The sequence below is a fragment of the Symphalangus syndactylus genome, chromosome 10, assembly GCF_028878055.3.
Source record: "Symphalangus syndactylus isolate Jambi chromosome 10, NHGRI_mSymSyn1-v2.1_pri, whole genome shotgun sequence".
Classification (NCBI taxonomy): Eukaryota; Metazoa; Chordata; class Mammalia; order Primates; family Hylobatidae; genus Symphalangus; species Symphalangus syndactylus.
In genome coordinates this window covers 87,024,147-87,051,750 of record NC_072432.2, presented here as the reverse complement: position 1 = coordinate 87,051,750, position 27,604 = coordinate 87,024,147, and the positions used below count along the sequence as shown (strand labels likewise).

Below are 27,604 nucleotides of genomic sequence, written 5' to 3'. Positions count from 1 at the left end.
TTCCTAAATATTCTCAGTGAAAATTCAAGGACAGTGAAAGTTCAAAATAGCAATTGGGGAGAAATTGATAAGGGGCCCAGAAAAAGCCTAAAGGGCTTGCTGAAATAAATAAATGATTGATGTTACATGACATAAACCAGAATGTAGAATGTGCAGTCGAGTGACAATGTGATGAGATGAAATTGGAAAGGTAGGGAGTGTCTAGATTATGGCATTTGGTTTTTATACAGGCAGTGGGAGTCATCAAAAGTTTTTGAGCAGGAGCATGATGAGTTGGATATAAGATGATTTGGGGGTGAATCAGGGTCGAGGAGAAGTGCTAAAGGTCACAATAACCTAGGCAATAGACAAGGGATGTGCTTTATTTGGGGATTCAGAACAGATGTAACAAAGTTAAGAGTTATTGAGGAGTTAGATCCGGTTGGACTAGTGATGATGCCAACAGGTGGACTAGGGGGCTCTTAAGGCCCTTCCATAGAACCCCAAAACATTCAACCTTAGTCCACCCTAAATAAATATATACTGTAAATAAAAACAGTGTGCTTTCTATGCAAACAATTGTTTAACACAAATTGGCTAGCCATATTGCCAGGCCTAAACGTCCACCTGTACAGACATTCAGGAACTTCCACTGCACAGAGTTTAGCGGCTGCTCAGATATAGAAAATGAAAAGGAGACAGATAAGTCAGAAATTTTAACTGGGTTTACTGGGTGGATGTTATGATACTGCTGACCAAGAAAGGGAATATGAGAGATTATATTTGTGAAAGAAAATGATGAATTTGGCCAGGCACAGTGGTTCATGCCTGTAATCCCTGCACTTTGACAGGCTGTAGCAAGAGGACTGCTTGAGCCCCAGAGTTCAAGACTAGTCTGGGCAATATAGGGAAACTTTGAGTCTATTATTATTTTGTAAAAAAACAACAATGAATTTTAGGTGCTCAGATGACCTATATGAATTTGGGCAACTAGGGTTGAGAATGCGAGTCTGGAGCTTGGGAGGGAGGTAGGGCTTGCCATGCAGATCTGGCGTATCTGTGTAGAGCCAGTTGCTGAGGCAGTGGGGTTCAAGGAGAAAGGAATCATAAAGAAAGACTAGGAACAAACCAAAACCCTTGAGGAGTGCTGTCTTTAAGAGGGCAAGCAGAGAGGGGAATGTCAGGAAGGAAGACGAGAAAATATTGTGAAGCAGAGCATGAACAGAAGGACACAGCTCATGATGGCTAGAGTGTAGTGAGTCACGCCAAGGAAGGACTAGGCAAGGATATGCCAGAGAATCTTTTTCTTTATGGAAATCATCAATTCTTTTCTTGAAAATTGATTTTTAATTTACACTTTGTTCTAAAAAGTTGTCACTCTTCTCTTTTAACTTACTTAAAAACATTTATAATTACTCAGAATTTTTCCAATTTTGCAGTTTCACGATCAGCCTCCAAAAAGCTGTGCTAGTGTGTGTTCAGAATTCATTAAAATCTATCCAGCATTTCCACTTAAGTGCTTCCATATGTATGAAAAAATGTCATTTGAATTATCTTTGATGATCAAGTTGAACATCCTTGTCTTTGTCATCCTAAAGCTGTTCTTTTCAGAAAGCCAAATCCCATCAGATTCCTCCAGGTCTGTATTTAAGAAGGAAAGTTAGAATCATTTTGTCTAACTGCAACAGATTCTCTTCTGAATATTTACCCCAACCTATTGATGAAGTGCTGCTGTGTTCTCAGTGAACTGGTTTTGTTTGGGAGCTCTTGTAATAATGGTGCATGGTTCTTGGAATGATCTCAAAATATTCCCCTCTTTCTCTTTCACACTGAAGAGCAGGTTTATCCCCACAGGATGTTAACAAGTGTGTTTAGCTTATAACCCTTCTAGAATCATCGTCCTCAAGTGGACCTACAAAACCCTCATTTGCATCAGTGTCCACCTGGTTGGAATTCATGTTGTCTCCTTCAGGATCTTGTTGTGAAGGTTTTAGTTTTCCCCTGCCATGATCTTTAAAGGAATATGTTTAGAGCTGTGAATATTTTCTCAATGAAAGATTCTTATTTTAAAATGTCTGAGTCTCTTTCATGGAAGGCAGCCTTATCAGGATCTGATGGAACTTCAGCAGAACATGGTGGTGTTTGTTGTAAAACGTCCACATTTGAAAATTCTAAGTCTCTAAGTGAGCAATGCCATTCTGCTGCCTTGGATTGAAGAGCTGTGTCATAATCGTAAGTGAACATGCCCGGAAACTCATCCCCTAAGGGACTATTCCCTGGTGACCTGGGCCAGGGTGACGGGCCCTCAGATCTATCAGTGTCAGAGGCATTTTCCAGATGAGTCTTGTACACGCCAGAGTCTGGAGCAGAAATGAGAGGTTTTTCAAAGGGATCTTCCTGATTCTTGCATTTCCCTGGAATTGTTTGGAAGGTGACATTGTCCTCAAGACTGTTTACAGCTGCCACATTGTCCTTGCTTGCCCCTGAGCTCTCGTCCTGCAGGGACTCGTCAGGCGCTGCCCCTTCAGTCTTGTTCCTTGCACCCTCTGAACTTATGGAGCTCAGAGTGAACAGAGACCCCTCATCAGAGTCACAGTCACTCTCCAACTCACAGCAAGTGTCAGAAGGAGTGGATTTCTGCACTGATTCCTCGTTAGCAGGAGTGACATCCAGGCCACCGTCCCATCTTGGAGGAAAGACTGATGGGCCTGTGTCTCTTGGGTCACCGTATGGAACCTCGCTGTAGTGGGCTGAAAGCGCTTCCTCAGCCCTTGCCCTGGAGAGTCTTGGCTGCTGTGTGCTCAACAAATCAATGGACGAACTCACTTGCCTTTCCTTAGAAAATTCCATCTGTGAGTCCCAAAGTGACTGTTCAGTGCCACCTCTTTCCTTACTGTCTCCAGTCCTCTGTGCTTCTGCACGTGTTAGCATTTTACAGAGGGAAGCTGTCATTTCTCCGGAGAGGGACGGGTCTAATTCATTGGAATCATAACGGCTTGAGCCAGAGACAGCGTGAGACGTGCCAGCTACAGAAGAGACGCCCATTGAATGTGCACCGAGAGGCTCTTCCTGGGCCACAGTTTCATAAGTCCATTCTCCGAGAACCTCATTCCTATGGATGTGGTCCTGCGCTGCTGACATTAGTTCACGGTTACCGGCATGTGGATGTCTCTGGAGAATGGAATAGACTGCACCATCATTTCCACTTCCCGCCCCGGTGTTGTCCCCGCACTGTCCTGAGCTCTGCGGACTGCCAGGATCCTTTCTGCTCCTTCGCAGAGTTCTATCAGGAATTATGGTGGCGTGTGGGTGTGACTGTGTCACCCAGAAAGGGGTCTGGTTCTCGTAGAGGCTTAGATGAGGAAATGCTTGGCGCTGATGTGTCTCTGGGTGTGGTGTGTGCCCCGCAGCTTCGATGTCATCGTAGAAGCCCTTGTTTGAATACGCGTTGTCAGGGCCAGGGCTTTTGTTCTGGCACTTTTTTTGCCACAGTCTGTCAACATAAGGCCTTGTGAAAGCCCCCAGGCTGAAGGCGACGAGGAATGTGATGAACACTGACAGGCACACTGCCAGAGCCAGGTCCTGGGGAGCGTCCTCCTTTCTGCCGGCAGCCCGCACATCGCGGGTGCTTCTAACACTCCTTGGCAGCCGTCTCTGCTTCTCCCTGAGACCAGAGCCGGCCTTTGCCTTCTTCCCCATAGTGGAAATGCCCGCGTGCCTCCCTCCCTGGGTCCTCTCTGCTTTAGTCCTTATGAGGCTTTTCATGCGATGCAGATGAATGGGAGGAAGGCGGCTTTCCCTGGAAACCCTGCTCTGGGGAGTACCCCCGTTGGCCTCCTCACTCCCTGCAAGTGGGATTAAAAAAAATACACATTGAGTGAACATTGAAATAAGATTCCAGGGGTTTTTCTTTTTTCCTTTTTACAGAATTGAAAACAATTCAATTTTTTTGAATTTTGAATTCCAGGCACACCCAGCCTGGAGTGCAGTGGCACAATCACAACTCACTGAAGCCCCAGACTCCTGTGCTCAAGTGATCCTCCCACTTCAGCCTCTAGAGTAGCTGGGACTGCAGGTGTGTGCCACCACGCCTGGGCTGCTTTTTTTTTTTTTTATTTTCCTATTTACAGAGACAAGGGTTGTCATTGTGTTGCCAAGGCTGGTCTCAAACTCTTGGTATCAAGCGATTCGCCTACCTCAGCCTCCTGAACAGCTGGGACTGTAGGTGTGAGCCGCTGCCCCAGCTCCAGATTCTAGTGGTTTCAGAAGCTTCTGTGAGTCGTCTTCAGTCCTTATCTAGCTATATGTTAAAGTGTACATTACATGATGAGAAGCAGTTTAAAAATTTTATTCATTCATTCGTTTTTGTTTAATGCCAACAGCATGTTTATGGCTGTACACATTTACACGTGGCTATCAGGCTGAGGTCTGTTGCTCAGAGGTCCTGGAGGTTGTATGTGTCTTAGGCTTCCTGCCTCACTGCTGCCTGTGGGAGGAAGAAGCCAGACTAGAGGGACAGCCATATGTACATGGCTTCTCCTTTCTCCATAATCTTACTGACTCTGTGTGCTGTTAAACAGGAAAAATATTCCTTTTTCTTTACTGGTTCCTGACATTTTTCTCTCTACCCTCAGAATGCCAGTTGTGGAGTGAAACAAATGTAGCTGATGACATTAAGACTTCTCTCTGATCTTCATGAATTTCCTCTAAACCTGGTAGGCATGGCCGTGTTCCTACTTGAATGGCAGTCCTGAATAGAACAGAATCTATGACTAATGTTTTTTCATGGACTTTTTCTTTTTCTAGATATGAGGTTGAGATTTAGCCAAGGTAGTTAATAGTGAAAAAAAGCTTCCCAGAATGTTCAGCCCCAGTAACATATTCCAGCACTTTGGGAGAGGGGCAAGGAACAAATTAAAGGAAAATATGCATTTGTAATATGTGTGTGTGTGTTTTGTGTATGTAGAGCATCACACTTTTAGAGTGTTAGCAAACATTTAAAATAATGATGTTTTTAATTTTAAAAGTTCTTTCTTTAATAGATTATTTGTTAGGAATTTGGATAAAACTGTGATGTTAAATTTTATTCAATTTTTAATTCTTGTCTAATGCCAGCAGCCTGTCTATGGTTCTTGAGAATAAAGTTTGGTGTGTCAGAACAAAACTCGCTTCTAGTGGAATTCCTCCTTTTGACCAAATCCAATTGATGCTGGGTGAGAGGAACTGTGTTTCTTTGACCACATGAAGAAAATAATTGACGAACTGAGGAAAACAGTTATTTGACACCAGTGATTTGTCTACGGCACAACCCAAGACTGACTAATGCCAAGGATCAGCACTTTTGCTTTCATGGGGACTGTCAGTATTTCAAATGAGACTAAAATGTCTATGTGCATTTTTCAGCATAAATGGAGCCTTTTCAGAGAGACATTACTGACTTACCTATAGACCTGTTGCAAATGACATTCCACTTTTTCCTCCAGGATTCAGAAATAAAATTTTGAAAGACTGCCACACTATCATCACACGGCCAGTTATTATCAGCCAAGTCAACCACCAGATGGGGAAATTCTAGAGCTATGATCATCATTGGTAGGATGGTAGTCAGAGCATTGTTGCTAAGGTCTATGACCTGTTTGAGAAGAAACAAGTTTAGGATGGTCTGTGGAAAAAGACATTTACAGGTAAAATAAATGAGTTACAGAAAAATACTGTTTATGTCTCTATGGAGGCAATATGGATCTAACACTGATTTACAAGTCAGGGAACAGTGGGTTTTGACTCTCTGTTCTACCCCTAAAAAGTTTATGAGTCTTGCAAATTGTTGACTTTCTATAAGCCTTGCTCCCAAGGTTGCTGGAAGCATTAACTGTATGTGAAATCTTTAAGTATCATGCCTATATTTGATGCCTAATCATTTTCTCTTCCTTCTTTCCTGAGTGCAATTTGTACTGTTAAATCAAACCTAGACACTCATGTTATCAAGGTCTAGAATTGGATACCAGGTCAAGAATTTCTAGAACTACTGCAATCTTGAAAGCAGCAGCAAATACTGGATGATGAAGACACAGAACACAGAACTATGGTTGACCAGAAATGTTATTTATTTATTTATTTTTCTGGTAGAGATGAAATCTCACTATGTTGCTTAATTGGACTCAAATTCCTGGGCTCAAGTAATCCTCCCCAGGCCTTGGCATCCCAAAATGCTGGAATTACAGGCATGTGCCTGACCTCAAAGAGAGGTCTTTTAAATCAAATATTATCTCAAGAGTAGTAGTACATTTCTCTGCATCCATGGCTATTCAGTACATGCAGTATGACTAATTTTTCTAGTCTGATCAGGAAGGAAGGGGAAACGGGAACAAGAAGGATCCAGTGGCTCTAGAAACAGAGAGCAGGGTCTGTAAATGTCGGACACGACAGGAGCATGACATAGCAGGGAAAGCACAGTTAGGAGGAGTTTTAGCTGCCATTTGTAGAGCCCTGCTGGGTCCCAGACATGCTACTGGGTGCTTCACATACATAATCTCTGATCTCAACAATTTCCTCATTTTCACCTATTCTACAGAGGAAGAAGCTGGGTTAAGCCACACAGTATATCCCACATAGACCCTAGTACCTAGTACATAGCAGGTGCTGTGTAAACAATAGAAAGGAAGGAAGGAATGAATGAAATGGTAGAGCTGAGATCTGATCTGGCTTCACAGCTGTGTGCCTTCCACTGCAGAACATACCCTCTTGGAGCCTGAGCCCCTGCTGCACTACAGTGAAGGAAGGGCTGGGTTGAGGAGGCCTGGGGCAGAGGAACCAGGGTGGCTCATGAGGTTTGGGGAGGGGCACATGGTTATTAGGAGAAGAGAAAATCATAAAAATGAAAATACAGTCCTTGCTTTCAAAAAAGAGGATGATGAATATAAGCTAGAAAGGCTGAATGTTATCAAGGCCAATTGTTTTATAGACACCCGGGAAAAATCAGCATTTACATTTCGGGTTATGTAAATTCCTAAAGAAGGGCCTATTCAAGCAAATAATCAAACATTGCCACAAACAAGACCATTACATACAGAATCACAATTCTTTGTGAACTTGGGTAGTAAGCATGAATTTTCCATTAATGAATAGCCAAGCAGTGTTGACTCTCAAAGGAAGGTTGCCAAAAATTGGAGGTAGGAGACTGTGGGGTTGGAAAGAAAAAATACTTAGCTTTAGCCTGGTCTTGGTGAGGATCAGTAGCTTTCTTATGTATCACTTGACAACAGATTGAAATGTTCTGATGTTTTTCAGGTAATTATTTTCTTTTTAGTGCATATCTACATTTATTTTTTGTCCTAGCGTCTTATTATATTACAAATCATGGAACCAAAAGCAAAACTGGAGGGAGGATAGAAAATTAATAAAATGACTCAGGAGGAACAACTTCTGAGAGAGGAGTAAAACAGAATGGTCCAATTTGGCTAAAGAAATGCCCATCTACCAGCATTTGAAAGGGGTATACATTATGGAAAGGTTGGGAGAAGCATATGTAATATTGCTCCACAAATCACTGCATTTAAGAAGAATGGGATAAGATTAGGAAAAGAAATGCTAATTTGAAATGTCAGTGAAACTTATTTCATCCCATCAAAGCATGGTGATAAATGTATGCTTTGAAAAATCTATCTGGCTTCTGAAAAGATTTCCACATGGGAAATCACATAGAATAGTGCAAGTATCAAATTCATTGCCCAGAAGAAAACAACATCCATTTTGATATTCAGCTTTTTTGGTACCAAATATGTTCATCATGTTTCAAAACCAGTTTTTAGAGATACTGCCAAACATGCAGAAGGAATATTAGAGGAGAAGAAATGGTATGATTCTGGGGCAGTTACAGTGCATTGAGAATTACAGCTGTATATAAAACATTCTCGAGGTTGATTTTTAGTCTCCCTGTGACATCTATCACCTGTGAGCTGCACAAGACTCACAGAGCACAAAAAAAATGCACAGGAAATACAACAGATGAAGGGCAAATTACATATACAAGGAGTATACAATATACTACCAATTAACTACCAAGTTAAGTGGACCTTTTCATCTGTCCTCATGACTACTGCAGCAGACAGACTCTAGGATGGTCTCCAGTGATCCTGCCTCCTTGGTGATCAGGCCCTCGAGTGCTCTCCTTCCCTTGGGTGCAGGCAGGACCAGTGATTTGTTTCTAACCAACACACTATGGAAAACAATGGAATGCCACTTCCATGATGACATTACAAAGAATTATAATGTTCTTGCTAGCAGACTTTCTTCCTCGATGGCTCTGAAGCAAGCTGCCACATTGTGAACAGCCCTATGGAGAGGCCCACATGGCACAGAACTGAAGGCTGGCTTTGGCCAACAGCCAGCAAGAAACTGAGCCCTTACTCCAGCAGCCCACAAGGAACTGAATCCTGCCGACAGCCACGTGAAATTGGAAGTGAATCCTTTTCTAGCTGGGCTTTTAGGTTAGACTCCAGCCTTTGCCAACACTTTGATTGCAGCCTCTTGAGAGACCCCTAAGTGGAGGCCCCAGGTAAGCCATTCCTGGATTCCTGTCTCATAGAAATTGTGAGATAATCTATGTGTGTGGTTTTAAGCTGGTAAGTTTGTAGTAATGTATTATGCAGCAATAGGTAACTAACACTCCTATCTATGTCCATCACCCATGTATTCATTCCTTTGTTTATTCGATAAGTATTTTAAAATATGTGTCAGGTACCAGGCATATGCGAAGCACTGGAAAAGAAAACAGATATGATGTATGTCCTCAAAGAGCTTACCATAGGGTAGAAGGGTTTGAGGACACAGGCATTAACAACTAATCATACCTAAAACTAACTAATTTCAGTTTGGATACGTGCAATGAGAGGAAACATATAGCATGTTATAAGTGTTTATAAAGGGGAATTAATTTAATCTGGAGGCCCAGGGAAGGCCTCCTTGAGGAAATAATATTTTACCAAAACTGACAGGATTAACAGAAGATGGCTCCAGGCAAAGGACGAGCAAGTGGGGAGGACTTGAGGTGAAAACGGAGGCAGGAGGGCAGGGAGCCAGGGAAGAGGCTTGAAAGGAGGCTGGAGAGGCAGACAGGGGTCAGGTCCTTGCAGTGAAATCCTAGAAGTGTTTTAACCAAGAAGTGGCAGAATCAGATTTCTATGTTAAAAGAGCAGGGGACAGTGGCCACTTTAAAATTTCTATACACAGACTACATTTATAAAGTACTTACTGTATTCTAAGCACTGCTCTAAGCACTGTATATGTATTAAAACACTTAATTCTCACTAGACTCTGAGAGGAACTAAATTATCTTCATTTTTCAGAAGAGAAAAGTGAGACACCGAGAGATTTGGTAACTTGCCTAAGACAGTGTGGCTGGAAAGTGGCCGAGGCTAGGTTTAAGCACAGGCAGCTGGCTCAAGGCCACACTCCCCATCACTGCTTCACTAGTCTCCCTTTTGCAGAAGAGGCACTCCAGGAGCCATTCTGGTTGGAAGTGGGGAGTTGGAGGCTTATCTTGCAGCTATGCTTGAATAGCACTTTGCAGAACACTGGGAAAACCTCAGTTTTCTATGTTGACATTGCTTAATATGATAGCCACACCAATAGATGACTAATACACCTATCCATGTCCATCAGCCACTTATTCATTCCTTTGTTCATTTAACAAGTATTTAAACATATGTATCAGGTACCAGGCATATGCTAAGCACTGGAAAACAAAACAGATATCATGTATGTCCTCAAAAAGCTTACATGTGGCTACTGAGCAATTAAAACAGGGGTGGTCCAAATTGGGATGTGTGGTAAGTGCAAAATATCCACCAGGTTTTGAAGACTTACTATGAAAAGGGGATATGAAATATCTCATTAATAATTTCTATATTGATGACGTGTAAAAGATAATACTGGGTAAATAACACCACTAAGATGAAATTCACTTGCTTATTTTAACTTTTTCACAGTAGCTACTGGAACATTTAAAATTACATGTGCGGCTCACATTCAATGTTTCTATTGAATGATGCTGGCCTATATAAAGAATGGGAGCTGTGGTGGAGGTTATGGAGATGGGGTACTAAAGACTCTTCCAAACCATCTCGTAGTGCTACACTGCAGGCCACTCCGGTATTGCTAAAAGACCACTGAGAGGAGATTTTACAACATTCTTCCAAAGGGAAGGGTGTGGAGAAAAGTGCTTGGAGGAGAAGGGGCTGAAGCTGCCAGACCTGGAACAGGGCTTCAGGAGTTTCTTACCCTTACAGTAGCATAATTGGCACCTTGGGAGATTAACTGCAATGTGCCAGAGACAGGAACTATGGGGCCAAAATGTGACATAAATCTCCCCAATATGGGTTGGACGTTTAGAACTGCATGTGGCACACGTGCTATACAAGTATGGAAATGTCATTATCATTTTTATTGTTTTGTGTCCAATTTTGAAATGGAAGCAACAGGGTCACTGGGTTTCAGAGGCCCATCTAGTCCAGGGTCGTTGACATCTTAGCATCAGCCAGAGTGGTTTAGCGGGGCCTCCCCAAGCGTTCCATATTGCAGAAGACCCCTGGGACCTTTGACCAATCTTGTAGCTTAGGGAGACAGCCTCACTAATAACTAAGATTTAATTCCTTGCCAACTGGTAAGTGGAATCTTGGAGTTGGATATAATTTGATTTAGAAAAATAATCTGTCAATCCTTGCTGTTGAGTTTTATGTTGGAGTAAAATTCATGTCCCTTATTGTGGCCCTTGATTTTTAAGGCAAGAAAGAGACTTCAGCTCTTTTAAGGGATCTTAAAATAGACTAACAGTTTTTGATTAATAGCCAGTACTACTTGACATGAAGAAACTCTTCAATAGAAATATGCTTCTAATGTAATTGCCCGTGTCTTCCTTATTCAAATATTATAAAAATGATTTTAGAACCTGTAATTTTTTGAGGTCCTTGAAGGCTTGTGGGTGAATTTTGAATATCTTGTTGCTCTTTAAATAGAGATTCTCCAGTTGCAGGCAGGTGTGAAAATCAGACCACCCTATTTGCAATATCCCATTGAATGACAGATACAAACTCTGCAATGACTTCAGTTTCCACAGTCCTGTTAAAATGAAAAAGTAAGTTAAAATCTAAACTGGTGAAATTTACTGCAGCACTGTTTGTAATGGTGAAAAATTGGAGACAACATTAAGAGTTCTCAATTGAGGTACTGTTAAACAAAGTATGGTATATTAATACTATGAAATAATATGTGGTCTCAAAGGAGAATGAGACAGATCAACATATAAACTGAACTGGAAGAAAAAAGTTACGTGCAGAATAGTATAGAGTATAAGTCCAACGTCCTTGGGAAAAAGAGCCATATGCAGACATATACATAGATTTTGAGTGAGCAGGAAAAGGCCTGGCAGGAGATAAACTAAACTACTAGTAGTTACAGTTAGGACTAGGATGGTTGAGGGAAGTGAAGAGGGATAAGAAAAGAAACGTTGTTTTGAACACTTTTGAATTCTTTCTTTCAATGAGCATGTACTACTTTTAAAATAAGACAATCAGTTAAAAATATAACCTTGATTGAAAGACATGATAAATATTTATTTGATTGAACTATAGAGTAAAACTAAATAATCTTGCTAAACAATAGAGGAAAAAATTGTTTTGATGCTTTATCTACAGGGATGAATTCTTCCAGTTTTAAGATTTTTCTTATTCTATGCTTTTTTTTTTTTTTTCTAAGACAGAGACTCGCTCTGTCACCCAGGCTGGAGTGCAGTGGCACAATCCCCACTCATTGCAACTTCCACCTCCCTAGTTTGAGTGATTCTCCTGCCTCAGCCTCCCAAGTGGCTGGGATTACAGGTGCCTGCCACCATGCCAGGCTAAGTTCTTTTTTTTTGTATTTTTAGTAGAGATGGGGTTTCACCATGTTGGTCATGTTGGTCTCGAACTCTTGACCTCAAGTGATCCACCGCCTTGGCCTCCCAAAGTGCTGGGATTACAGGCATAAGCCGCCACACCTGGCTGTCTTATTCTATTTTGTAGCCATGTCCTTTCTTATAGCTACTTATTGTTGACATTATGACTATTTCCTAGGCATTCTTGTGTTTTCCAAAGGTAGTAAGTTGTAGCTAGATTTTGTTTTCCAGCAAAATAATCAAATTGAATTTTGGTCTCTGCCTTTGTATTTCACTTGATTTCAGAGAGTAACCAGGAGGTCCATTTGGCACTGAAAATGAATAAAGGTTGAGAAGGAGGTGCCAGTCATAGCTGTCTCTCAAATTTCATTTCCCATATGGGTCTCAGAAGGAAGTGCCTGCATTTTTACATTTCCTTCTGCTTCTGTTCTTGCATGTAGCCTGTGTCTTTAATCAACATAACAAGATCAGGTTGGTTCAATTACAGGAGCCTTTTTTCCTTGCCTACTGTCTGCAAGGTACTTATTGTAAGATTGATTATACAGGGAGATGACTTAATTGAAATGGCTGCACCATCAAGGTTGTCATATGTTCATTTAATTGTATATACACTAAGCAAGAGATCATCAGGACGATGAATCAATCAAAACATTATGGGCAAGGCAGTCGGTGCTGAGGACAGGTATGGACAGCATAGAATCTTTACTCTTTAAAGAGTTTAATCTGGTCCAATGATAAGACATAAACTCAAGGTAAAGTTACTAGTTATACACAGTAGTTCATCACATGGACCATCCAACCATAAAATTAATTTTTATTTGTTTGTTTGCATGTCTATCAGATGATCAAGTCCCTTCAGGGCAGAATTCACATCTTTGAATTTTTGCAGTGCTTGGTAGAATATAGTATATATTCAATAGGCCAGAGGCCACCATGTTTGGCCTGCATAGTGATTTAAAAATCATTGTACTGACATTAAAAATTCAATAAAAATTTGCATTTCTGGCTTCTCTTAAGAAAACTGGAAGTTCTAGTTGGCACAAGATGACATTTGGCTGGAGCTGAATGAAGGCTGCCTGCTGTCGATGGGGGCATGAGCTTATAGAAGATTATCATTTCTTTGTACTCATGTCTCTATCAAAAACAAGAAAACAGGCTGGGCGCAGTAGCCGATGCCTGTAATCCCAGCACTTCGGAGGCTGAGGCAGGTGAATCACTTGTGGTCAGGAGTTCAAGACCAGCTGGGCAACGTGGTGAAACCCTGTCTCTACTAAAAATACAAAAATTAGCCAGTGTGGTGGTGCTTGAGCCCAGGAGGCAGAGGTTGCAGTGAGCGGAGATCCATGCCACTATACTCCAGCTGGGGCAACACAGTGAGACTCTGTCTCAAACAAATAAACAAACAAAAACAAAAAAACAGAAAAACAAAGGATAGGCCAAGAAGACTTTTTTTTTTTTTTTTTAAATGGGAGAGAACTAAGGCTTATAGTCAGCTTATTCTGGTAAAAAATATTTCCATATTGGTTTGGAAATGACCATTGCCCAAGTCCCTGTGCACTGCCCTGCTGCCCTGAGCACTTACTTCAGTCTATCTTCTCCCTTCCCCCGGTCCAGCAGCACCTGGCTCCAGCACTACAGCCAGGAGGCATCCAACTGTGGAGCCCAGGCTGAAGGCCAGTTGTTAAATATTTTGAATATAACCTCTGGAGAAAATGTTTCTTTGTGCATAGAAGCATATTCCTACATCTTTTAATATGGGTCTGTCAGAAAAAATGCAAAATAAGACACCAATATGAAAGAAGCTACAGCTTTCTTAACATTTTCATGATACCTGCCTGGCCTATATAAGTATGTGAACTCATGATTCCTAAAATATCTCAGTGCTTAATTGAATTGAGTAAGTGCCCTAGGAGCTAAGTGGAGGGAGTGATCATGCCTAGCTTTAAAGTGACAGAAGAAATTATTTTTAAGCTCCTAATTGTGTACTCTTTATGCTCTAAGCATTTCACAAACATCTCTTTTTAATCTTCAGAAAGCCTGAGGAGTTATCAACATTTTACAAATGAAAAGCAACTAGGTTCAGTGAAGTTAAGAACTTGCCCAACACCATGGTAGGTGGAGCTGGAATCAAAACCTAGATCTCTTAACCATTACGCTTTAACCATGCCCATCTTTTATTAACTAAAAACAAATAAAAACAACCCTCCCTCAAAACCACAAAAGGGTGGTCTGGGCTATGGAGTACATAATGAAATTGCCAGATGTATTGGGGGTTGCTTAGTTAATCTGCTTGTGTCACGGAGTACTAGAGTGCTGGAGAGGAACTTAAGAGGCTGAGGTTTATTCCACCTTTGTGACTTTTTGTTTTGTTTTGTTTTGAGACAGGATCTTGCTCTGTCACCAGGCTGAAATGCAATGGCACAATCATAGCTCACTGTAACCTCAAACTCCTAGGCTCAAGCAATTCTCTTGCCTCAGCCTTCAGAGTAGCTTGGACTACAGGTGTGTGCCACTATGTCTGGCTATTTTTTTTCTTTTAATTTTTTGTAGAGATAGAATCTCACAATGTTGCCCAGGCTGGTCTCAAACTTCTGGCCTCAAGCAATCCTCCCACCTTGGCCTCCCAAAGTGTTGGGATTACAGGTGTGAACCATTGCTCCCAGCCCTGTTTCTGACTTTTAATGTGAGCCAAAGAAAATCACTTAAGGCCTCCATGCTTGTTACATTCCTTAAAAATTGTTTCTCATAGCTGGAATTGAGATATGTCTTTGATTGCTATGATCTTCAAGCTTTTGGAGTCCAGTGGAAGCCAGGTCCATTAGTTTGGATGATTGTTCATCAAATATTCACTATCTTGTGGGCAGAATACACTTCCCCATCCCACTGAGTTGAGTTTGGCCATGTAATTTGCTTTGGCCAAAGGAATGGCAGCAGAGGTGGTGTGAGCGAAGATCTGAAACATGCTTATGTGGCAGGGCTTGCTTTCTTGGTTTCTGCTAGTGTCATTAAAATAACACGGCCTGGTGGCCTGCTGGTCTGAATGAGGGCCTTGTGGAACAGACTGGGACCCATGTGTAACTTTCAAGATAATAGGGACGAGCCCTTGAGGAGTAACAACTAACTATATTAGAGTAGGGTTAGAGCTCTTGACTGCCAATTTTTTTTTTTAATTTATAGAATCAAAGTTGTTTAGTGAGATCTGGCAGGAGTTCTACTAGCCTCAGGTGACTGTGTGTGAATTATGCTGGATTAAGTTTTTTAAGTACTGACACTATCTTGTGAATGGGCTGATGCTAGGATGAAGATGAGGACAGAAGCTGTTTGATAGGCTAGAATCAAAGATGGCTTCCCAACTCTGGTCTGCAGAAAATCCAAGTCATGATACCTAGCTGGCCCTGACCGGTGGGGATGAGATGCTCTGAGATCAAGTTTTCAGAAAAAGAGCTCCTGATTAAATAATTTGACCTAGGTAAATTCCAGAGATCTGCTGTAGACATTATTCTAATCTCCACACAACAAAGTAAATTCCAGTTGGATTATAAGTATAATATGCCTGAAAAATCTTCTCTGAAAATTTTGCCATCCATGGAGTTAAGGCACATATAAATAAAAGATTGGTGTAGTTGCACACGGGGAAAGCTGTTTTTTTAAGATTAAAAAAATAAATTATAAAGGAAAATATTAATACATTTGATTGTCAAAAATTTAAATTGAGTGTATGTCAGGAACACTATAAAAAGAATAAAGATATGGATGAGAGCAGATTTCTTATTGGAAACAATGCAAATTCAAAATAATGGAGCAACATTTAAACAAATTGAAAATCTTTAAAAAGGTCAGCCTAGAATTCCTTATTGAGTAAAAATATATTTGAAAACCAAAGGCAAATAAGGACCTTCTCAATAAAGATTTGAAAGCATTCATCAGGAGTAGACCCAGAGTAGAAAAAATGTTCAAGGAAGTCCTTTAGAAGAAAAAATGAAACCAGATAGAAGTCTGGATACAAGTAAGGAACAAAGAGTTCCAGAAATGTAGGTTAATTTAAATAATTTTCTTATATTTAAATCTCTTTAAAAGCAACATTGTGAAGCAAAGATAGTAAAAACATATTGTGGAAATTATAACATATATAGGGGTAAAATGTAGGACAATACTTGCACAAAGGACAGAAGAGGGGAAAAAATGGGAGAACACCATTGTAAGGTTCTTATGTTACAGGCAAGTAGCATAATACCAAATAAAAATAGACTGTGATCTTAAGATACATATTGGAAACCCCAAAGCTAGAATTCTAGGATATCCATAGATTATTGGATATTCATAACACACTTCTAAATAACCCATGGGACAAAGAAAAATCAAAATAGAAATAAAGTATTTTGACTCAACTAAAAATGAAAACATCACATATCAAAATTTGTGGGATGTAGCTAAAGCCATTTTTAGAGGGAAATTACTAATTTATTATTAAGTTGCACTAAATGTTTATTAAAGAAGAAATATCTCAAGTCATTGACTTCAGCTTCCCCCTTAAGAAACTTGCAAGAATGAATGAATTGTAAGTAAGCAGAAGAAAGGAAATCATAAAGACCAGAGAAGAAATAAAGTAGAAAATGTAAAAATAATAGAGCAAAATCAATAAAACCAAACGCTGGTTCTTTAACAACAATAAAATTGATTTAAAAAGATTTCTAGCCAGGCTGATCAGAAAAGAGAAGATATAAATTATCAGTATCAATAATAAGAGAGGTGGCATTACTACAGTCTACAGATACTAAAAGGATAATGAAACATTGTGAACAGCTTTATGCTAATAAACTACCAATACTCACTCAAAGAGCAATAGATAATGTGTATACCCCTGCATCTATTAATGAGAGTAAACTTGTAATTAAATATCTTCCCATGAAAAAACTCCTGCTCAGATAGCTTCACTGGGGAATTCTACGAAACATTTATGGAAGAAACAAAGCCAATTCTAAACAAACACTTCCAGAAGACGGAAGAGGAATAAATATCTCCCAATTTATTTTATGAGGCCCGCATTACTCTAATACCAAAACTAGACATCAACAATATAGCAAAAGAAAATAATAACCCAATATTCCTCATGAACATAGTTGTAAAATTTCTTAAAATTTTAGCAAATTGAATCCAAAATATATAAAAGAGATAATAAATCATGACAAAATGGAATTCATCCCAGGAATGCAAAGTTGATTTAATATTAGAAAATCTACACAATTCTCCAAATTAACAGACTAAAACAAAAACCCATATGATCATCTCAGTGGATCCAGAAAAGGTCCTGAGCAAACTGGGAATAGAATTTCATCAACCTGGCATAGAGCATTTATGAAAGATCTAGCAGCTTTATTTTCAATAGCCAAAAAGACAACCTAAGTGTCCATCAACAGATAAATGAATCCAGATGACGGAATTCTACACAGCTGTGAAAAGGAATGAATCTTTTCCCCACAGTTCACAAAATTTTTTCTTTTTGTCTTATTTTTTAAAATAATGTTAACTTTTATTTGAGCGTACATGTGCAGGTTTGTTACATAGGTATATTGCCTGATGCTGAGGGTTTGCAGTACAAATGATCCCATCACCTAGGTAGTAAGCATGGTACCCAATAGGTAGTTTTTCAGCTTTAGTCTCCCTCCTCCCACACTCCTCCTCCTTCTAGTGGTCCCCAGTGTCTATTGTGCCCATCTTTACATCTGTTTGAACCCAAGATTTAGCTCCCACTTATAAGTGAGAATATATGGTACTTGGCTATCTGTTCCTTCATTACTTTGCTTAGGATAATGGCCTGCAGCTACATCCATGTTGCTGCAAAGGACATGATTTCATTCTTTTTTAGAGCTGTGTGGGAGACAATGGTGTATATGTACCACATTTTCTTTATTCAATCCACGTTGATGGGCACCTAGGTTGATTCCATGTAACTGTCATTGTGATTGGTGCTGTGATGAACATACGAGTGCATGTGTCTTTTTTGTAGAATGATTTATTTTTCCTTTGCATATACACCCACTAATGGGCTTGCTAGGTCGAATTGTAATTCTGTTTTTAGTAGGAATGAACTTTTAATATATACAAAGATATGGATAGGTCTCAAAATAATTATGCTGAAAAAAGAAGTTAGACCAAAAATAAAAGTAAATATTGTGTGATTCCTTTTATATAAAATTATAGAAATGCAAGTGAATCCATAATGAAACAGAAAGGAGATCAGCGGTTACCTGGGTTGGGGAGAACGGATGGGTGGAAAAGATAAATTACAAAGGGGGATGAGGAAGCTTTTGGGGTGACAGACATTACACTTAGTAAACACTCCCTCTGTACTATGAACTTCTTAAGTGCTCTCCCAAGTGTGATAACCTGATAACATAAAATGATATTCAGGGATTATGGCTTTTAGTCCAAAGAGCAATAAGCATTGGAATAGAATCTAGAATGGTCCTGGGTAAGATATTTGATTCATTAGGTCAGATCTTATTGTGGTCAAATTATGTAGGTGAGCCAAAGGCCTTGCCTTCTTAGTTTAGTGTCTTATATACTTTTTGTTTCTTTTTTTGTTTTAATTATCTTGATAGTGGTGATGGTTTCATGAGTCAGTGTGGTTCAGAGAGTCAGAGGACAGATCAGAAAGTGCTCTGAAAAAGGAAGAGCAGAGGCTTCCAACATTACACAGACCTATATAAATATGAACAGAGGCACCAAGACTGTTGGTGAATACTCTAAACATCTGAAGACGGAGAATGAGAATCCCCTTTAATTATCTATTGTGCCTGAAAGCATTGAAGTTACCATTATAGCAAAGACCAGAGCAGGAAATATAGAATTAAAGACTCAGGACGATCAAGTAGCAGTAAAGGGGAACTAATACTTTTGAACGCCTGCTGTGTGCCAGGCACTATGAGAGATGTTTTACATGTATCATCACTCTATGTGTATAGTCTTGATACACAGTCTCTAAACCTCACACCTACCCTACACATATAATTATTCCCAGTTAAAGATAAGGACCAGGAGGCTTTTTTAGGTTAAGTGACTTGTTTAAGGTCAATAAACAACTAAATAGTGTAATATAAGATGTGTAAAAGAATTATAAGAGTAAATAGGCTGAGAACAGTGGCTGATGCTTATAATCCCAGCACTTTGGGAGGCTGAGGCAGGCAGATCACTTGAGGTCAGGAGTTCAAAACCAGTCTGGCCAACATGGTGAAACCCCATCTTTACTAAAAATACAAAAAAATTAGCTGGGTGTGGTGGCAGGCGCCTGTAATCCCAGCTACATGGAAGGCTAAGGCGGGAGAATCTCTTGAACTCAGGAAGTGGAGGTTGTAGTGAGCTGAGATCATGCCACTGCACTCCAGTCTGGGTGACAAGAGTGAGACTCCGTCTAAAAAAAGAAAAACGAAAAAAGGAGTAAATAAAAAGAATGGAACCCGAACATACCCAAGCATGTGGGGAGAGGGTGATTTTGATTTTGAATGCAGTTATTAGAGAATCCTCTTATTTAACTCCCCTCATAGTATCAAGCCGAGATTTTCCAAGAGGAAGGTAAACTTCTTCTGGAGATGAGAATAAAGTCCAGGAAGTTCAGTTTACAGCTCCTGGATGAAAACTTTTCCTTTACTTTCAATTTTAGATAATTAAGATTTTATTTTTTTAAGGGAACTGGTTTGGTCCTTACAGACAACCTGGTTTGTTTAGGGTCTCTCAGGATGGAGTTGGGAAATTTAAGAAAACTCTTGCATGGTACTTGACTGCACTTCTCAATGGGAAAATGTGTTCTTTTAATATTTTTGCTCGGTGAGCCAATGTTCAGAGGGTAGTCAAATGAGTGAAAAGATGCTGTATGGTGCATTCACGGCTGGGGCTTGGACATCAGGGGATGGTACATTTTATATTTCAAGAGAGGAGAGTTGAATGCTGGGATGAAAATATAGAGGTAATTTGTGGAAAGGGAATTATTTATTCAACTGCTTTCTAAAGATTACAAAGGCCACAGTAGGCAGGGATTTTATTAGCCTTTGCATTTAAGTGGCCAGAGGCAGTTTTATTATTTCCAGAAAATGATCTGTGTCTCAGAAAAAAAGGCCACAGAAAGGATACTCAGACATTACACTTAGTAAACACTCCCTCTGTACTATGAACTTCTTAAGTGCTCTCCCAAGTGTGATAACCTGATAACATAAAACAATATTCAGGGATTATGGCTTTTAGTCCAAAGAGCAATAAGCATTGGAATAGAGTCTAGAATGGTCCTGGGTAAGATATTTGATTCATTAGGTCAGATCTTATTGTGGTCAAATTATGTAGGTGAGCCAAAGGCCTTGCCTTCTTAGTTTAGTGTCTTATACACTTTTTGTTTCTTTAGTACCAGAATTAGTTTTGAGTACATTGCTTATTGATAATTCCATAATCCAGTAGCAATCAGGATGAAATCTTTAATTTTCTATGAATAAAGGAACACAATATACTTTAATTTTTTATAACACACTGTGTATTTTTTTAAATTCCCCCAGTTTCAAATGTTAGGTATTATTTCATCTTATTTCTAACACATTTATCTCTTAGGTTCTAGAACTTAATTGGTTAATGTCAGGCTGCTACATTTGGTCTATTAACCTAACTGGAATCCCAACAAGATGTTGTTCCCGCTGCATTTCCAGTTACTCTGTGAGCACTCCAAAAATACTGCTTGCTGAAGGTAGGACAGATTAACCAGAGACTGATCCCATTGTTTTCATGTTTTTAAACTAGTCTTTCAATTATTAATGCTGTATTCCAAAAATATGGGAGGAAGGTAGAAGCATCATTAAAATTAAATTCATGGCTGGCTTCTGTTTTATAAATTGCATTGGCCAGCACCTCTTTCGGGCATTTTCCCAATATGAAGCTTATTGGTGACACCACAACTGACTCTGAAGACAGGGTTAGTTCGTGTGATATCTCACCCTTACAAAAATGGGCTTTCCTGAGTGAAAGCAATTTTTCATTGGTTCTAGAAACAGTCCCCATTTTAAAATATGTGGTACACAGTTACAAAGGTTGCTTGATTGTTGCTGAGATCTCTCTAATTTATTATTATTTTAGATGAATGCAAGTGCCTATATAGTCAGACACAAATAATTATCTGCTCATGAATTACAGTGGGCTACTACTGCAATAGTTGTTGAACATTTTAAAAAATAACTTGAGGCCGGACATGGTGGCTCATGCTCTAATCCCAGCACTTTGGGAGGCTGAGGCCTGTGGATCACCTGAGGTCAGGAGTTCGAGACCAGCCTGACCAACATGGAGGAGCCCCATCTCTACTAAAAATACAAAATTAGCCAGGCGTGGTGGCACATGCCTGTAAACCCAGCTACCCGCGAGGCTGAGGCAGCATCTCTCTCTTACCAGCAGTTCCCCTCAAAATGGGATTTCAAAGTCAGAGCAACCCAGCCATAGTCACAGAATCATAAAATAGGAAAAGTTGTTACAGGAGACTCAACCTAGTGAAAACTAATATGATGATTATGGGAAAATAATTTAAATCACAAAATACGATGGATAAAAGGACTCTGAATTATATCCAATCAGATTCATGCCTTACACTGAACTTCCAACGTCTATCTCTTTTCATTCATCTCTCTATGGCTTCATTTGCTAGAATTTTAATAGAATTTCAGATATAGAATTGGCTCACTTCACTTCTTTTTTCCCCCTGCTCTTCAAGTTGAACATTTTTCTTGATCTTTTGGGAGGCAAAAGTTTAACTCAAAAAAAGAAGACGGATCTGTATCTGCATTTATAGGGATATTTGGTCTTTAAGTGGAACTGTATTAGTCCTAACCCCTAGTTAGCTCAGGGGAATTCATCTGCCTTAAGGAGAGAAACTCAGCACTTCCCTATTTACTCTTGTGGTGGGGTAATATTTTGACATGTTAATCTCTTACCTCCCTATATTTTCCTCTTGCTCTTTCTCTCCATTCACACAGAAAGTAGGCTCCACGTTCATTGTCCCAGGGAAGGCACATGGCAAGGCAGAAAGTAGCTGAGTCTACAAGTCTTTCTGGCTTTTGTTTTCCAAAACCCTAAACCTTTAGAAGAAAATGATTTCCAGACAGAGGGTTTTGAAGAAAAAAAAAAGGGAGAAGAAATTTTCTCCAAACTGAAGAGACTGAAAAGAAACATTCTCTGGGTAGCAGGGGTAGGGAATGCTCACACCTCGATGCCTTGTTAGAGTATACGATTCTCAAGCTGGGTACAAATCCACGCAAAGGCAGAGGAAAGCTGATGAAAGACTGATGTTAAATATCCCTACGACTCCTCCTAATGGGGGCTCAGAATCGGAAATTATGTTACTACAGACAATAGAAGGTTATATCTCTAGTACACTTGAGTTTGTGGATTGAGATTCACATCTACCATACCAGTTAAAAAATTTTGTTATATTACATGGATATATGTAGGTATAATGATGTCCATCAAAAAACAAAACCCGGAAATAACCTAGTGCTTGATTAAACCAATTATGATATATGCATATATAAAAACCAACTATTTGAAATATTTGTGATATTGCTTAATTATATAAAGACATTAAAATATTCTATGATATGAAAATACAAATTAGAAATATGGACAGTATGATCCAATTTTGAAAGAAAAAGGCACAAATAGGCATAAATAATAAACTTGAAGAATATATATAACATGAATGACTTTAATTTTTCCCTTTAAATTTTTCTTCAGTTGTTAAATGTTCTCTAAGTAACAGGTATTCTTGTAATAAAAACAATACAATAAAAATAAAATAAAATACAATTCATTTACACTGAAAATATGACACACTATTTTTATGGAGAAGGTCAGGGAGATAAGACTCCCACCCTTCTCAAACAATTCTGCTGACATGGTGACTGTAATAATTCCTATACCTGCTAGGCTATTATTGCCAAAATGATGCTTAAAACAAAGCTAGAGAAAGAGCATGAAAATAAAAACATGAAATGTCAGAATTGGATAATAAGAAAAACCAAATATGCACAACTTGGAATGGAGAAAGAGAACAATAACCTTATACTTTTTTTTGCATAATGTCTTATATAAAGTAGGTGCTTAGCAAAGAGTGAACAAGCCTGAAAACAAACAAGGAAAGGAAATTAATTGTCTAGCACTCTGGAATATAAAAAGGGCAAAGGAAGTTTTGCTTTACGAACTTGATGTATTTTCTAAAGAAAACATTGGTGTATCCATTAAGGAACTCCAATATGTAGACTATTGAATGTCAGATGAGAATTTATGATAGTTGGAGGCTACTTGGAGTACCCTGTTAGAAACTAGGATAAGGAATTCTGATTTTGACTTGATAATCAGAAGGTTTACATACCAATATATAATATTAGGATACTTCTGCTGTACGTTTGGAGGACAACTAGATAGACTGAGGCAAAATGTACTCAAAGAAGAAAAATATTATGAATATGGCAACATTTAATTTGAATTGCATTACATATTAAATGTATTTGAACTAGTTATTGCTCAGTGCTTTTCTATATTAACAAATACATGATAATCAAAGTAGGTAACTTAGAATCACTCATTATTATTTAGCACTTAAATACTTCCTAGTGTCTCAATAACTGCACATAACATTAATGTCAGATGTACTAATGGGAGACTAAATTTCATTAGCTGTAAATTCCGCACACTATAACTTCCAATGCCACTAAGAAACATTATTATATGTGCTCTGATCAAATTGCTTTACTTTCAGCTGTCTCCTTGAAGCTGAAAACAAATGTGGAATTGTTATGAACATGAAACAACTCCACGTAAGCATTGTTTCTCTGTCTAGTTAAAATTGTACTCACCCTTGGGAGTGTCACTGAGTTTATTTCTTTGAAGAATGAGCACCTTCAACAATGGAAACCTGTTTCTGAAGCTGCTTCTGTGGCGTTTCACCCATGAGGACTTAGGACTGAGTAGATCCAATGAGAGGGACTGGATGGCATTGTTGCTGAGGTTTAACACTTCCAAAGCATGTAAATATGCAAAAGGGCTTAAGGTTATTTTTGATATGAGATTGTTACTGAGGTCCAGATGTTTTATTTTCCACTCTTCTTTTTTCGTGTGAGACTGTAAGAGAACTCTAAAGAAATTGAAACTTACATCCACAGTGGCTGCTGTCGGTGATATGTCCACAGGTATATCATGCTTTCCGGTAAAAGAACAATTTGTCAGAACATATGCATTCCATTGGCATTCAGAATTGAATAAAATATTGCTTTTTCTTGATGCATTTGTCATTATTCCAGTACAATAAAGACCTATAACTATGGTAATGACTCTGAAATAGAGGTTTTTCATAATGCCTGGAAAAAGGAAAATGAATTGACTTATTCACAATAATATATAAAAACTAACAGCAATAAGCAGAAAATTTAATTTTCAGTTTAAGATTTAGGAAAGTTATCTTGTCTTGGTTGCCAGTTTAAGCGAATGTTTGATTTCTTACTGGGGCATGAAAATGTAGCTACCAAAATAAAATAGCCATAGTATAAAATTACATTTATGTCACATTTTAAAGAAAGGACTCCCCTGATTTTTCAGAAAATACATATTCACTTAGGCCTCACCTCTGCATCTGCTTTTCCAGTATTTTTCACTCTGCAGTGTGCTTTGGGATGAATGAAACCTTGCCAAGATTAAAGACTTTTCTGTTTCTTTGCAGGCCATTAATACAGAGCAAAGTCTATTATGCTTATCTACAACATCGTAATCAACCATGTGGTTTATTACATAAATGACAACCAGTTACACTAAACCGTGACCCTCCATAACTCTGTGAGTAAAAAGTTCAACTCACAAAAGAGGCTCTTATTTTTCATGACTAGAAGAAATACAAGTTTTGGTGTGTGGCTTTTGTGACTTTTAAAATCATTATGAAATCATTTAGATATACACAACATAATATGTTATCAAATACATTTTCTGGCTCTGAACCATGAAGATGTAATACAATACAGAAACATTGAGTATCTTTTGTACCAAAAATTTTTGAGAAGAAATTGAAAGTTTTTAAAAAAGAAGTGTGTACAAATTACAATGGCTGAAAATAATTTTTAAAATGGGTAATTTTTGTGATTTGTTTTAAACTAAATTCCACTTAAAAACCACTGTGTGAGGCCTGGTGCGGTGGCTCAAGCCTGTAATCCCAGCACTTTGGGAGGCCGAGGAGGGCGGATCACAAGGTCAGGAGATCAAGACCATCCTGGCTAACACGGTGAAACCCCGTCTCTACTAAAAATACAAAAAATTAGCCGGGCGTGGTGGCGGGCGCCTATAGTCTCAGCTGCTCGGGAGGTTGAGGCAGGAGAATGGCGTGACCTGGGGGGCAGAGCTTGCAGTGAGCCAAGATCGCGCCACTGCACTGTAGCTTGGGTGAAAGAGCAAGACTCCGTCTCAAAAACAAAAACAAAAACGAAACCACTGTGTGTACAAATAATCACATTATTGAGTATATGAGTTTCCAAGAAATTGTCCCTTCCTTTCTGTTCTAATGGCACTCAGTTTAGTTTTCATCACTGCAGTCTGAAATACTAAAATGGCTTAATTGATTTTCTTGCTTCTGCCTCTTGACTTTCCTTTTTTGTCCTAGGTGACTCCAAAGGATTATTTTCCTACAATAAAGTATTTCCTATATTATTCCTTCATTTGAAATCCTCAAAGGGCTCCTTATTGCCTATAGTCCAAATCCCTCAGGTTGGTATTCAAAGACTGTATTATCTAGGTAAACTTATGACCTAACTTGATAAGTTCATGTGGAGCCACTACAGGATGTGGCTTGTGCAAAGAATGATCTATGCATATCACATACTGAAATTCACTTTCAGTTCATTCCCAGTTCCAAGTTCAATGCCTTTTCCTCTTAGCCACAGTCTTAAGATGGAGTTTCGCTCTTGTTGCCCAGGCTGGAGTACAACAGCGCCATGTCAGCTCACCACAATCTCCGCCTCCCGGGTTCAAGTAATTCTCCTGCCTCAGCCTCCCGAGTAGCTGGGATTACAGGCATGTGCCACCACACCTGACTAACTTGTATTTTTAGTAAACATGAGGTTTCTCCATGTTGGTCAGGCTGGTCTCGAACTCCTGACCTCAGGTGATCTGCCCACCTTAGCCTCCCAAAGTGCTGGGATTACAGGTGTGAGCCAATGCACCCGGCCAGCCACAGTCTTGTGTATCCTTCCAAACTCATCTCACATCCTATGGCCTGGTTATTTTTCCTGCTTTAGCCTCCATATTTGTGTTTATTTTTACAGAAATCTTTCAGTAAACACTGAAGGAACTGATACACATTAGTAACACTCAGCATTGCTATTGTTTTGCTTTGTATCTGTTCTGAACTCCCAAAAAAAGGAAGATTATCTATCTATCTATCCAATGTTTTACATTTTTAATAGTCTGCAGTCTGTCACTGGGTTGTTATGTGTAAATGAACGCACGGAGTGAAGTGAATGAAATTTACAATGTAACTTTAAAACTTTTGTTTCATACAAGGTCAATCCTCCCATATTTTCAAGGGTATTTAAATTCAGGTACACATGGCCATGAACAGCAAAGGTGCCCTACAGCATGGAGGAGTGATTTATTTTTACAGTGTGCTTCTTATGCAATACTAGAAATTGAATTGATTTGCCCAGGAAGAAAGATATTTTTTCTACATTCAAAGCTGAGATCATTATATATACAATGGTGCACCAAGCTAATGTAACAAAATCAGCAACAAAAAAATATAGTCACCATTCACAGGTACATTACTTTGTAGTGCTGAAGAGAAAGATATGGTTGAAAAATACGTTTTGTTAAGGGGACATGAATTAAAATTGCCCTGGTTCTTTTTAAGCTGAAGAGATTTATACATGTTAGGTTTGAGTTCAAAACAGCTAGACAAGGACAATCTTATATCTTAAAGCGAAAGGTATTAATTTGTTAAAAAATTATACTATTTATAAATTTATATGTATTAGCTAAGGAACCACTGAGAACTCCAGAAAAAGTTGCTTGGGAAACTGGAAACAATTAGGCAAAATGTAAATTTCAAAAGGGACATAATCAAGCTGAAGTATGAGGAAGCAGTTAGAAATGCTGGTTGTGTACATTTGTGTGTCAGCAAGTGAAAGACAGGAAGAAGGCAGCAGAAAAAAACAAAGTATTAAAGAAAGGAAACGAAGAGTTCATTTATACATAAAAGTAAGAGAGGGTGGCAAAACTGAAGGAAAAAAGCAACAAAGGCTATCTCGGGTAAGGACAAGACCTGGAAAGTAATATTGCTTCTAAGACATACCTTCGTATCCTAAGTGGTTTTCAAATGGGTAGATATCTGGATCAAGCCAGGTAAGGATTTAAGACCTGAACCTTTGAGGCTCCACCCATTCTGCCATCAAGGCTGCCCAGTGGCCAGCCCTCACCCTTTCATCTCCGGCTTTGGCCTCCTGCCATGGTGACAGTGTGCACTTTCCCCTAGGACACCAGGGAAGCACCACTGGAGAGAGGCCTTCTGCAATGCACAGAGAGGAGGGCATTCAAAACTGGGAATGTACAACTTTCTAACTTTGAGTTCTAGGAGTCCAGAGAGATTACATAAATACTGACAGTGTCCCATTCTCAAGCCATATTTAAATTCATCACTTT

At 39.1% G+C, this 27,604-nt stretch overlaps 1 protein-coding gene across 1 annotated transcript; it reads right to left on the bottom strand.

Annotated features, from left to right (window-relative positions):
* Nucleotides 1–793: 793 nt before the first annotated feature.
* On the bottom strand, nucleotides 794–27,571 carry LRRC66 (leucine rich repeat containing 66). Its single transcript, XM_055294753.2, has 5 exons — nucleotides 27,258–27,571; nucleotides 23,785–24,285; nucleotides 10,925–11,094; nucleotides 5,422–5,611; nucleotides 794–3,824 (listed from the first exon to the last, which is right to left on the bottom strand). Exons 2-5 carry the CDS (start codon nucleotides 24,278–24,280, stop codon nucleotides 2,041–2,043), a joined length of 2,640 nt encoding a protein of 879 aa, XP_055150728.1. The 5' UTR covers nucleotides 24,281–24,285; nucleotides 27,258–27,571; the 3' UTR covers nucleotides 794–2,040.
* Between the last annotated feature and the right edge of the window lie 33 nt (nucleotides 27,572–27,604).